This window comes from Pteropus alecto, unplaced genomic scaffold, assembly GCF_000325575.1.
Source record: "Pteropus alecto unplaced genomic scaffold, ASM32557v1 scaffold433, whole genome shotgun sequence".
Lineage (NCBI taxonomy): Eukaryota > Metazoa > Chordata > Mammalia > Chiroptera > Pteropodidae > Pteropus > Pteropus alecto.
In genome coordinates this window covers 510,403-522,500 of record NW_006433953.1, presented here as the reverse complement: position 1 = coordinate 522,500, position 12,098 = coordinate 510,403, and the positions used below count along the sequence as shown (strand labels likewise).

The following is a 12,098-nucleotide window of genomic DNA, read 5'->3' as shown; positions in this document are numbered from 1 at the left end:
TAACTCTGCTCCTGTCCTCATTATATCTTCTTTCTCCTGGAATAGCTTCCGGAAGTTCAATATTCTGACCTCAAACCGGAAAACTTTGACCCCTGAGAAAGGGCAGAGCCAGGGCTTAATTTGGGACTTCAGTTACCTGGTAAGAAGGGTAATTTAAGTTTCTAATCCAATGGAACAGGCTGGGGGAAGTCCTGAGGGTAAAATGGGCTCCTGGGACACTGGGGTCCCTCTGGTATTCTCTCTTTTTCCCCTCAATTCACAGACTCTGGTGGAGCAACGTTCAGGTGGTTCAGGAAAGGGCAACAATAAGGTGAGGCCTGGACAGAGGATTGAGGGGTAGGAAGAATGTACCAAAGGGCCCTCTGATCACTGTGTCTTTGGCTGTCCCAGGGGCTGCTGGGTGTGACAGAGGAACTGCACATTATCAGCTTCACAGTCAAATACACCTACCAGGGTCTGAAGCAGGAACTGAAAGTGAGTAAAAATGGAGGGCAGGGAGAGATGAAGCAGATTTGGGAGAAGGCATAAGGAGGGATTAAACAGAAGCCTCTCAGGGTGAGGTATTATCCTTTGCCCCTACCAAATGTCTGCAGCTAGAATCAACACAGCCTCCTCTGTGATTCCTGTCTTCTCCCCAGACGGACACCCTCCCCGTGGTGATTATTTCTAACATGAACCAACTCTCAATTGCCTGGGCCTCAGTTCTCTGGTTCAATCTGCTCAGCTCAAACCCCCAGGTAGGAGCTGGGGCCAGCAGATGAAGGATGGTAAGTAAGTAGGGGTATGGAAGCTTGGTGTGAGGGTGCTAACTTCTGAGCCATCTGCCTTCCTCCCACCCCTGCAGAATCAGCAGTTCTTCTCTAGCCCCCCCAAAGCCCCCTGGAGCTTGCTGGGCCCTGCTCTCAGTTGGCAGTTCCTCTCCTACGTTGGTCGAGGTCTCGACCAGGACCAGCTTAATATGCTGAGGGACAAGCTGTTTGGTACAGACTTTCTTTTCTTTCAGCCCCAGCCCTCTGTCCTTTCCATCCCAGGACCCCTGGTCTGTCTCCTTCCATTATCTGAATTGTCTGTCTGCCCACAGAGCAGAAGTCTAAGAATGAGGATGCGTTGTTGTCCTGGGCTGACTTTACTAAGGTAACTCTGGGCCATTAGATTCCAGACCCTAGTCAAAACATGTGCCCCTCCCCCATCATTCTCACACAAGGAGCAACTCCACATCACATCTCTTCCTGCCTTTCCATTCCCCCTTCAGCGAGAGAGCCCCCCTGGAAAGCTACCATTCTGGACATGGCTGGACAAAATTCTGGACCTGGTACATGACCACCTGAAGGATCTCTGGAATGATGGGTACGGCCTTGGTCATTCTGTCTCTCCCCACCTCACCCTGGCCCAGCTTCCCTTCTGGGCTTGAGAGTGTACTCTGTGCGCCCTCATGTGGCAAATAGAGCAAAAACTAGTGCAAGGTCACACCCCCTCACATTTTTTTATACCAATCGAACTATTAATTAATTTATTTATTTATTATGGTGGCATTGGTTAACAAAGTCTAATAAATTTCAAGTGTACAATTCAACAGTAAGTCTCATATATATTGCATTGTGTGTTCACTGCCCATAATTAGATTTCTGTCACCCTCACATTTGCAATACCAGTTGGAGCCGATATTCGTCAAGCATCTACTGTGTGTCCCAGAGCCTACTGAATACATTCATGAATGTAATCTCTCATATAATCCTTACGACCATACTCATTGGTGGGTGTTGCCATCCTCATTTCAAGTGAGGAAGCTGAGGCTCAGAGAAGTTAACTTACCCATGGGACTCAGCTGAGATTTGAACCCAGTTGGGATTCTGACCCTAACCCTATGTTCTTTCTGTCACACTGCCTGCCCATCTGTACAGCACTTTGCCTTTTACAAGGTGCTTTTTATATATGTGACCTCACTGAATCTGCACACACATCTCTTCTAACCCTGGGAAGTGGATGTTGTTAGTAAAGTGAAGTGACTTGGCCACAGTAGAACAGTTTGCAAGCGGCAGAACCAGAGCCAGAACTTGGCACTTTCTCCCTATCCAGGGGAGCAGTGGGGGGCAGGAAAGCAGGAGGGCCTCACAGCTGCTTTCTCTGCTCCAGACGCATCATGGGCTTTGTAAGCAGGAGCCAGGAGCGCCGGTTGCTGAAGAAGACCATGTCTGGCACCTTCCTACTGCGCTTCAGTGAAACATCGGAAGGGGGCATTACCTGCTCCTGGGTGGAACACCAGGATGATGGTCAGCTGCTCTGCTCTGCTGTTCCTATAGCCTCTCCTTTCTGTTCCTCTGCTTGCCCTTGATTTCCCTGGCTCTGTTCTGAATCCCTCTGCAGGTCTGGGGTTGGGCAGCCAGGGTGGGGAGCATTCAGGCCCGGCCTCTTCCCTCAAGCCTGCCTGTTCCTACATCCATTCTCCAGATAAGGTGCTCATCTACTCTGTGCAGCCCTTCACCAAGGAGGTGCTGCAGTCACTCCCGCTGACCAAAATCATCCGCCACTACCAGCTGCTCACTGAGGAGAACATACCAGAGAACCCACTGTGCTTCCTCTACCCCCGAATTCCCCGGGATGAGGCTTTTGGGTGCTACTATGAGGACAAAGGTGAAGGTCATTGACTTACTTCCCTGGGCGATTGCAGGGATTCTCAGGCATCTACAAACCCAACTCCTTCCTTCCAAACATGGGAAAACCAACATCCAGAGAAGTTAAGGGATTTGTCCATGGGACACTGCTAGTTAATTAGGAGATATGATCATAGGGACCATCTGCACCAGGGCACCCCTTGGGCTTTGTCTAGTCCCCTGACCTTTTCGCCTTCTGCTTGTGTTCCCCACAGTTAATCTCCAAGAACGAAGGAAATATCTGAAACATAAGCTTATTGTGGTCTCTAACAGGTGAGCTATGAACTCTTCGGCCATTTTCCCTAGCACTTTTGACTGACATAGTGACGCGAACCTGCCCAATTCCAGGCTCTCTGGCCTTCTCTCCTACTGACCCACACTCTCCAGCCCTCTAGGGTTTTCCTGCTCTTCTAGTCTCTCACCTTTCTGTTTTCCTGCTGCCATCTTTAAGTTGTCTCCCCAGGGGTTCCCTGATAATAATAGTCATTGATGTTAATGGGCCTCTACTTGATGCCAGACATGGTACTAGATACTTTTAGAACATTTTTTTCATTTAATCCTATGAGAAGCCATCTAAATGGGTAATACTAACAGCTACATTTAATGAAAGTTTATTATGTACTATGCATTGGGCTAAAGCTTTGTGTTCATTTTCTCATTTATTGAATCTTCATAGCAGTCCCGTGAGGCAGACATTAATATTACTGTTTTCAGCTGAGGAAACTGAGGTTTAGCATAGTGAAGTGGTATGCCTAAGGTACGTGGCTACTAAATGGTCCAGATCTGTCAGATTCCAAAGCCCTGCTTTTAACCATCCTACTGACTCTCAAGTATTAAGTATTGTTGTTCCCATTTACAGGTGATAAATCTGAGGCTCAGAGAGGTTAGGTAACTTGTTGAAGGTTACCTAGCTGGTAAATTATAGGATTCAAACTCTGGTGAGCCTAACTTTAAAGCCTGTGCTCTTAAGCCCTCTGCTCTTTTGCCTTAGACTAGAGAGGTAGCCTCCATTTGCTCCATCATTCTCCACTTTATCTTAACAGCTGAGCCCTGTCCCTTTGTCTATATTGGGATATCCAGACAGGTGGATGAGCTGCAACAACCGCTGGAACCTAATCTGGAGCCAGAAGCAGAGTCATTAGAGCTGTACCCGGGGCTTGCGCCAGAGCCAGAGCCAGGGCTAGGCCTGGAGTTAGAGCCACTGCTGAAGGCAGGGCTGGATTTGGGACCACCACTGGAGCGCATGCTGGAGCCCACACCAGGCACAGTATCACAAGGAATGTCAGAGCTAAACTTGGGACCAGAACTGAAGCTGGAGCCTATTTTAGGGCCTATTTCACAGCCGGTGCCAGAGCCGGATTTGCCTCATGATCTGGAACACTTGAACACTGAGGAGATGGAAAGTAAGTGATGAGGTGGGGCTGGGGAAAAGGGGATACATTCTCTTTTCCAGTTCCCCTCCCTCACCCATTACAGAAAATGCCCAAATCTAAGCTTCTCATTGGAGGGGAGGCTCATTTCCTCATGATTCCTTTTATTAGGAAATGTACACACCTCCCCCTGCCCCACTTATGTTCCCTCTCATGCCCTGTCCAGGCCTCTGCGGCCATCCTCCCTCACTTTCCTTGCTTGGTTGGAAACTCCTTGCCTAAGATCAAGGCCTAATTTCTTTCTTTGGATTACCCAGTCTTCAGAAACAGTATGAATATTGAAGATATCATGCCAAATGGAGACCCACTCTTGGCTGACCAGAACACCGTGGATGAGGCCTATATCCTCCACCCAAGCCATTTCCACACAGAAGGACCCTTGATTCCTTCTGACTACTAGTAACTACATTTCTTCAGTTCTTTCCATGTCTTTTATCCCTCCGACCCCCCACATCGTGATGTTGTTCTCCAAGAATAGGAAATCAGGCATGTGCCCCTTCTAAGCTGGGTTAACCCTGTGATATGAGAGGTAAAAGCATAATATGGGTAAGGAAGGGGCACCAATGAATCAGAATAGATGTTGGTCATACGTCTAACTAGGATTTTGAAAGGTGCCTGCTGTGCTGGGAGGTGTAGAAGTTCTGGGAGCAGGCCAGGACAGTTAGGAGGTACTTAGAGGGCTTAGAGCAATTGCTTCTTTCCAGTATGAAAGGATTTCAGCATTTTAATAGCTGGTAAGACTAACCTGGTGCCTACTAGCATTTGTCTTTAGTGGGAAACGGACACATGATAGGGTTCCATTTCTTTTCTGATTCCCTCATGTCTAGTATAACCTTTTTCTTTCTTCTTCCCCTCTCTCCTGACTCAAGTCCTAAAAACCTAAATTTCTTCTTTTCCTGCAGTGAGTGAGAGCTTTCTGCCTCACCCCCAATGTGAAGGTCCTCTCTGAGGAAGGTAGTAGGAGGTAGATGTCCTCTTTTTACCAGTCTCCTCCCTTGCCCCCCAAGCTGGCCACACTCATTCCTCCCCAGAAAAATGATCCTGCTAACCTAATGTGCCTGTGAAGCTTTGCACAATAACTTATTCTGCCTAGTCTCCACTTTCCCAATGCTTCAGAGACAAATCAATCCTAGAAACCAGAGATGGTAGGGTTGCTGGGAATTTAGAAATGGCTTTTTATAGTTATTGTATAGAATTTGGTGTTTTTACAGAGGAAAAGAAGCCCTGGGTCTTAGATACTTCTCTATTAAGATATCATTCCCTATCTTTTGTATAATATATTGTTTACCTCAAAAGAGGTTTCTATTCCTTGCGTGTAGACTTGGGCAAAGATCAAGTTTCTGGAACTTAGTACCTTGAGGGTTTATCATGGGATTCTGGACAACCTGACATCTTAGCCATTCCCAGGGAATCCCAGGACAACTGCTATTGCTCTACAGTGTGCTTCTAGTATAACTTGAGATATAAATGAAAGTGAGGCCCTGTACACATGGCTGTTTCCTACCTGATATGTTAGAGTAACGGTCCTATTCAGAAAGAGGCCTTTCTGAGCATAAGTGGCTAATAAACTTTGTGCTGACCTGGAAGTGTTTCCTCTCTGAACTTCTCTGCTCACAAAGACAAATGTCCTTAGAGACACAAGCGGGCCACGTAGGATCGAGGTTAGCAAATCAAGTTTTCCACCCACCCCAGTATGCACTTTTTGTGATGTTTATTCTTACCCGGCTCTTTAGAGCAGCCTTTCCTGACCCTTAGATTCTTCTGGGGAGGCTGTAAACTATATATGAATTGGGGGAAAGGCTGAGTAGTTATATAATTAGACCATTGTCACTCAGTTGGTGGCAAAGCCAAGCTATAAACCTGTGTCTGTCTGACTCTAAAGCCCATGCCTTTTTGATGTTGTGACAATGGAGAAAAGGAAGGGAAATAATCACTAATCCCTTAGGGTTCTCGTTCAACTGGGTAATCAAACTCCCTTCTGAAGGGGCCCACAGATGTCTCTTAAGGGAGAATCCCATTAGTTTGGGGGATTTACTTTTATCTTCCTGGACTGCCCTTCCTGCTCAAATGCCTCTGACTTTTGATACTATAGTGATCATGATTCTTGTCTTTGGCCAAATACACTGTTGGCCAAGAAAACAGGGAAGAGGCCCCACTTCCTAATCTCAACTCCTTGTAATCCCATTCATCTCGTTTAGCCATGCAGGGATCAAGACCCAAAAGATCTGTTACTCTATACACCAGAAAGTCATAAGGAAATACCCCCTCCACCGTAGCCCTGCTGAGTAGAAGGATGCATTTTATAGTCCCTTGGCCCTATTTTTTCATCGTTTCTTTTCCCAAACCAAACCTAGAAATTAGACTCATATCCACATAAATATGTTTATTGAAAAAAGTGCATAATTCAATATAAATATAATAAATACTCCTTTTCTCTAAACTGCTGCTGTGAGGATAAATACCCAAATTCCCAAATTTTCCCTTTCCAGCTAATAAATACTCAGCATGTCCTAGGTCAGCATTATAAGTGAGTCGGTATTGGTAATTTTTCAATACATGGAAGTCCCATTAAAATTAATGGACTGATTCACTTGTTGGCTCACAGGCGCCGTGGCTGATAAGTTCATCTTTGCATTGCTGAGCCATGGAGATCTGGGTGCCATCCTTAAGCTGTTGGCTTTAGGGGCTCAGGGTTGCTGCTCCATGGGCAAAGACCCTGGCAGCTATAGCCACAAAGGCCTGGAGGCTGCGAAGAATCTTGAGGCGGAGAAGGAGGCGCTGCCATGGTTGGCTAGGACTGGGGCTTGGAGTCTGCTCAGTCTCCCAGTGGTGCTCCTCAGGCTGAAAGGACAGGACACTATTAGAGAAGACTCTAGATTCTTCACCACCCAGTCTGTCAGAGACTGCAAGCCACCATCCTCCAGACTCCTAATTCATACCTGCAAGAGTTGCCTGAGACCCAAAAGGGAGGCGTGAAGCTGGATCACAGGGCCACTGGAGAGCAAAGAAGGCTCTCCTGTGAAAATGTCTGAGCCTAGCAGCCTCTCGTAAAACACCAGGCCCTGGTGGATCCTTTGCAAGCAGGACTGGGGAGAAAAGAAAGCAGTGAAAATGGATAACCTCTTCCCACTTCATTCACCAAAGATCCATGCAGTTCTTTGCCATTCTTAGACACTACTAAGATCTGAATGTTTGTGTCCCCACAAAATTCACATGTTGAGATCCTAACCCTTAATGTGATGATATCAGGAGGTGGGGCCTTAGGGAAGTGGTTAGGTCATTAATGCCTTATAAAAGAGACCAGGGAGCACCCTAGCTCTGTCATATGAGGATACAATGAGAACTCTGCAACCTGGAAAAGGATCCTCACCCAATCATGCTGGCACCCTGATTTCCTTGGGTATGGACCTGGAGATTTACTTCTCACAGTCACCAGAGTTGTGAGAAATTTGTTTATAAATTCCCCAGTCTGTGGTATGTTGTTACATATAACAGCTTGAACAGACAAGGACAGATAGAACTTTTACTAATTCACCATCATCATGCCAAGATATGTCCCCTCTTCCTTGTGGCCCAGCCTCATCTTAGTACCTGACTGTTGACCCTGAGACCTTGAGGATCACAACCATCCTCACACTGGATATGGGGGACATCATTTGTAGTCTCGTCATCTCCCTCTTCTCTTGGTAGATCCTGGAGGAGAGGTTGGGAAGAGAGAAGAAATAAAATATGTACTTTCGAACCCCACTTGGACCCTGAGGCCCATGACTTCCCCAGGAGCCCTAACCCTCTAGCTTCCACCCAACGCCACAGTCTTCCACTGCAGCCTTGGAGAGCTTGGAGAGACTCCTGTTTGGTTCCAGAGGCTGCCACTCACCACATGTCCCATTGGTGGATGTGCACTCCAGGCCAGTGTGCAGAGCTTCTGTGAGAGCTGCTGGCACTGAGCCCAGGCAGGGCTGCTGCTTTTGGGCACAGCCCAGCCCAGAGCAGGGTAGGCCAGCAGTAGCAGCAGCATCAGAGCTCTACTCCCCAGCATCTCGGTGCCTGTTTCTCAAGTCTGGCTGGCTCTTTGCCTTGCACCAGTCCCTGTGGAATCTCTACCCACTTCCCCTTGCTCTGAGCTTGATTCTTTGTTCTGCGCGTCTCTGGTTTGGTTCCCTCGGAGGTTCTGAGCTGCTTCTCTTGTTTTTCTCCCCTTGTCTCCGAGTCTTTTTAAGGTCCCTGCATTGTAACACCCTCCCTTTATACTAGCAGGTGACTCAACAGCAGGTGGGATTCCCCTCCCTGCATCATTCCCCTCCATGGGGAGCCCAGGTATGCAGCCTCAGTTCCAGGGGAAATGACTCGTGTGGTTGCTGTGGCTGGAGGCCTGGGATGGGAACATATGTGTAATGCTCTCCAGGAATCGAAATGGCTATAGAAGGCTGTGGGGGTGGGAGTAACAAATATTTAAATGAATCTAGTCTCAAGTTCCTTCCTGTTTAACCTTTTCCTCATCTTTTTGCCTCTCAAAGCTATAAACCACCCACCCCCAACCCGAAACCTAATTTCCTCACCTCCTCCTGCCTGAGGAAAAACCAAAACAGAAGCATTCATTTATCTCCCAATGACATGGCAAGCTCAGTTTGGAATGAAGTATGATTTCCACCAGATGCCCTCTACCTAAAAATAAGGGGGTTTTTCTCCATTGAGAACAGTGTTATTTTAACTGGGAGAGAAAATGGACATGAAGGCATTTTGAGAACTAGACAGCTATATAAGTACTGTATAAAGTGTTACTGTTTCCTCATTTCAGGCCTCACTGTGGAGGGTAGGAGGGCTTTTGGAGGGAGGGAATTGTTGCTAAGAATCATCTGATTCTTCAACCTTAGTGGCCCAAAGCTTCATGGGGCTCTGTGGGATTCAGCTATTGGTCCTTTTGGGACACCAGTGTAAGCAAGGGCTAGAAGTCCAATTTAGATATTGCAGCTCCTATGCCATGCCTAAGAAGTCCAGGAGTTCTGGGTGGTTGAAGGTGCACAGTGTCAATGACCCTGGCCAGTCCTTCAGCCTGTTGCATCCATGGGTAAAATCCGCTGACACTGATTTCATCACCCTCCCTGATGCAACATCCAGCTGAGAGTGGGAGGTTAGGCGTGGGAGTGGAGGGTGGTCCAAACCTGGGGCTGCCCCAACCCCAGTGGAGGGTCCCAGGACACTTTGGACGTCAGAATGAGGCCATGGGTGACCACACTGATGGCTCCCAAAGCCTCCCCAAGAGGTTGACCCTATTCCTCTGAGAAACCCTTGACAGAGGTCTCCCTTAGAATAATTCAAAACTACCCAGTGAAACTTCTGATTCAAATATGACTCTCTGGTAAATCCACCCTTTGGATAAAACATTTCCAGCATCAGAGAGGTTATCTCAGTTTGAGTGAGAAACGGTTGCCTCTCCCCACATATGATGGATACACAAAATAAGGAAATTGGTGGTGGCATTGGAAGTAGGGGAGCTCACCTCACTTTTGTATAATGTGTTCTATGCTTTCTCACCGCTGGTCCCCATTCTGGGATCCCTGAAGTACAGGAGATGAAAGGTGAAGAGGAGGAGGAGGAAGTGGAGCCCTGGGAGATGGGATAAAAGGACAAGGGTGAGGTGGAGGCATGGTGCTCTGTTGCTTTGTTTCACTTCCTGGTGCTTCAGGAGTTGGGTAGGAAGCAAGGTTGGTGGGGCAGTTGTGGGACTGTTGTGTGGCAGGAACTACTTCCAGGACTAGATCTGACCTGGAGCTGCAGGGAGTCCTTGATGTCAGCAGGGCTTCAACCGTTATGCAAATCACACTCACAAAACATTCCTAAGTAGATTTTTCAGTTGGATGCCCAGACTCCAAATCCAATTGAAGTTCTTCCAGGTGGTTAATAATAGTGGCTAATATATATCCGAGTCTCACTTTATGCCAAGTACTTGATCTAAGCACTTTTCATGTATTAACCCATTTAATTCTCACAACAACCCAGTGAGATAGGTACTATTAACATCCCCATAAAACAGATGAGGAAACTGAGGCACAGAGATAAGTAACTTGTCCAAGATCAGCTAAGTGGCCAGAATTCCAGTGCAGACAATCTGGCTTCCCATCCTGCATTCTCAATTGTTCCATTATTTTAGACACTATGAGGAGACACAGCATCTTTATAAAGTAGATCATTTAGCCCAGGTATCTCTGGGTATCTCAGGCCCTGCATTCTCATGGGTCTGTGAAGTTTTTCTCAATTTGACTGTCTAGATCTTCCAGCACCAACCATTTTGTGAGATTTTAAACCTAGGGACCTGTGAAATCAGATTAATTTGAGAGACCCTTCGAGTTGTTTTTCTCTCAGTCTATGACCTCTGACCGAGGTTAGGAACATGCTGAGTCCTGGAAGTCTAAATTCTGGGTCTTTTTACGAAGGTCTAAGTACCAGTGTTTACTGAGGAAAATGTATCTTCTGTGAGGAATTCCTTCCACCAAAGAGGCCCTCTATGTGGCCTTTAGAAACTGAGCTAAAGTGCCTTGGAGACATCTCACAACTTGGATCCATTCCAAAACAGTTAAAGCTGAGTTAGGCCCCTAAAATCCCTCAGAATAACTGTTGACGCTAAATTTGTAAGACTATAGGGAAAGCAAATGTCTCAATTTGCCGTGCTCCTGCCCCGCTGAGGGGTAATGTCCAGCTCCACGAGCTAGGGGAATTTGACAGTTGAGGGGTCCCGTTCCCTAGGAATATCACCGGTGCCTCTGGGGAGGTCATAATCACAGATGAGAGTTTCAGATGGATGCTGTTACAATTGTAGAAGACGCAGCTGCTTGGGCCGTGTTAGCATGTTGGCTCCTGCTTCCTTCTTTTCTCGTCCATATCTGTGATAGGAAATGCCAGAGTTTCGGGGGCAACAGGGTCAGCGGCGACGGAGTGGCTTACAAGAGCACCGCATAAAGAGGGGGTGGACTACACCAGGCTGGGAATACCCAGCAATCGATTCCTAGTACTTTGCCTTGGGCGTCTCTTATTATAGTTTCTAAAGTTACAGAGAGCATGAAAGTTCGGTTTCCAAACTGGCATTCTCTAATGTTGTTCAACGAAGGTTTAAAAGGAGAGCGGTTACTTTTTAACAACATATGTCAAACACAGCCAGGCCTTGACTACATTTGTCCCTATCGGCGCACCGTAACCCTTGTTCTTACCCAGAGCCGCCTCACTCTTCACGCGGAGCCGTCTGCACTTGGCTCCTTCTGATTGGCTGAGGTGAGCCCCAAAGCATTCCTGATTGGAAGCTGCGACTGAGAGTCCGCCTCCTTTCCGGTGCAGGGTTAGGTTGAGCGTGAGGCGCGGGGGAGAACTGGGGAAACTGGAATTTCCCACGGAGCTGACGGCGCTTGTTCTACCCCTACTCGTTTAAATTCCACGCGCTCCAAAATATCCGCCATGGAGAAATCTTGGTAATGACTCAATCCCCGTAAGCATCCCAGGAACACATCTGACCCCTGCCCTAATCCCTCCCCGCCGCCGGGGGAGAATTCTGGGTAGTTGATTTCTCTGGTTCCCCCAGGGAATTCTGGGTAACTAGCCATTTCCATCACGTACCCCTACCCCCGCCCCAGTTGTGGGTAACTGGCCATACTTGTTTTCCCGTAGAGAATCCTGGGTAACATAACAGAGGATTCTGGGAAACTGACTTCTCTTGTTCTCACCTCCCAACTCCCCTTATTTTGAGGAACGAGCACCTTACACCCCTCTATCTAATTCCTATTCCCGAAATTGCTGCTCCTTCCACTAATGGTTCAGGGATGAACCAGGCAAGCGAGCAGGCCTGAAGGGAACTGAAAGGGAAGTCAAAGATTAGGTTAGATAGTAGGGTGGTGCGGACCACAGAGGGCCTAGAGGAGAAGAGGGACAACACTTCTCTCACCTCTGCCCTGCTGTCTATCCCCTTCTTTCCTGCTTCCTACCCACCTGCCTCATCTTACTCCTGCCCATATAACCAAAAATAACACTA

At 47.5% G+C, this 12,098-nt stretch overlaps 2 protein-coding genes across 7 annotated transcripts in view; one reads left to right on the top strand and one right to left on the bottom strand.

The window, feature by feature from the left end:
• STAT2 (signal transducer and activator of transcription 2) overlaps positions 1-5,667 on the top strand; it is a 13,143-nt gene extending 7,476 nt beyond the window's left edge. Inside the window, exons 13-24 of the mRNA XM_006908905.3 lie at positions 46-139; positions 263-310; positions 391-474; positions 639-737; positions 845-980; positions 1,082-1,134; positions 1,253-1,347; positions 2,134-2,270; positions 2,449-2,631; positions 2,867-2,924; positions 3,732-4,054; positions 4,339-5,667. Of these exons, the coding sequence (XP_006908967.1) occupies positions 46-139; positions 263-310; positions 391-474; positions 639-737; positions 845-980; positions 1,082-1,134; positions 1,253-1,347; positions 2,134-2,270; positions 2,449-2,631; positions 2,867-2,924; positions 3,732-4,054; positions 4,339-4,481 (1,453 nt within the window). The 3' untranslated portion in view covers positions 4,482-5,667. The remainder of the gene's footprint in view (positions 1-45; positions 140-262; positions 311-390; positions 475-638; positions 738-844; positions 981-1,081; positions 1,135-1,252; positions 1,348-2,133; positions 2,271-2,448; positions 2,632-2,866; positions 2,925-3,731; positions 4,055-4,338) is intronic.
• Positions 5,668-6,449: 782 nt separating this feature from the next.
• Positions 6,450-11,958, bottom strand: IL23A (interleukin 23 subunit alpha). Of its 6 annotated transcripts, none has more exons than XM_025044700.1 (5): positions 11,287-11,958; positions 7,959-9,688; positions 7,673-7,774; positions 7,021-7,167; positions 6,450-6,922 (listed from the first exon to the last, which is right to left on the bottom strand). In XM_025044700.1, the coding sequence occupies exons 2-5, from the start codon at positions 8,118-8,120 to the stop codon at positions 6,761-6,763; spliced, it is 573 nt and encodes a 190-aa protein (XP_024900468.1). In that variant the 5' UTR covers positions 8,121-9,688; positions 11,287-11,958; the 3' UTR covers positions 6,450-6,760. The 6 variants fall into 6 exon arrangements, 5 of the variants coding, with proteins under 5 accessions (XP_024900468.1, XP_024900466.1, XP_024900467.1 ...); XM_025044698.1 differs by lacking the exon at positions 11,287-11,958 and adding an exon at positions 9,848-11,276; XM_025044699.1 differs by lacking the exon at positions 11,287-11,958 and adding an exon at positions 10,835-11,276.
• Positions 11,959-12,098: the final 140 nt, after the last annotated feature.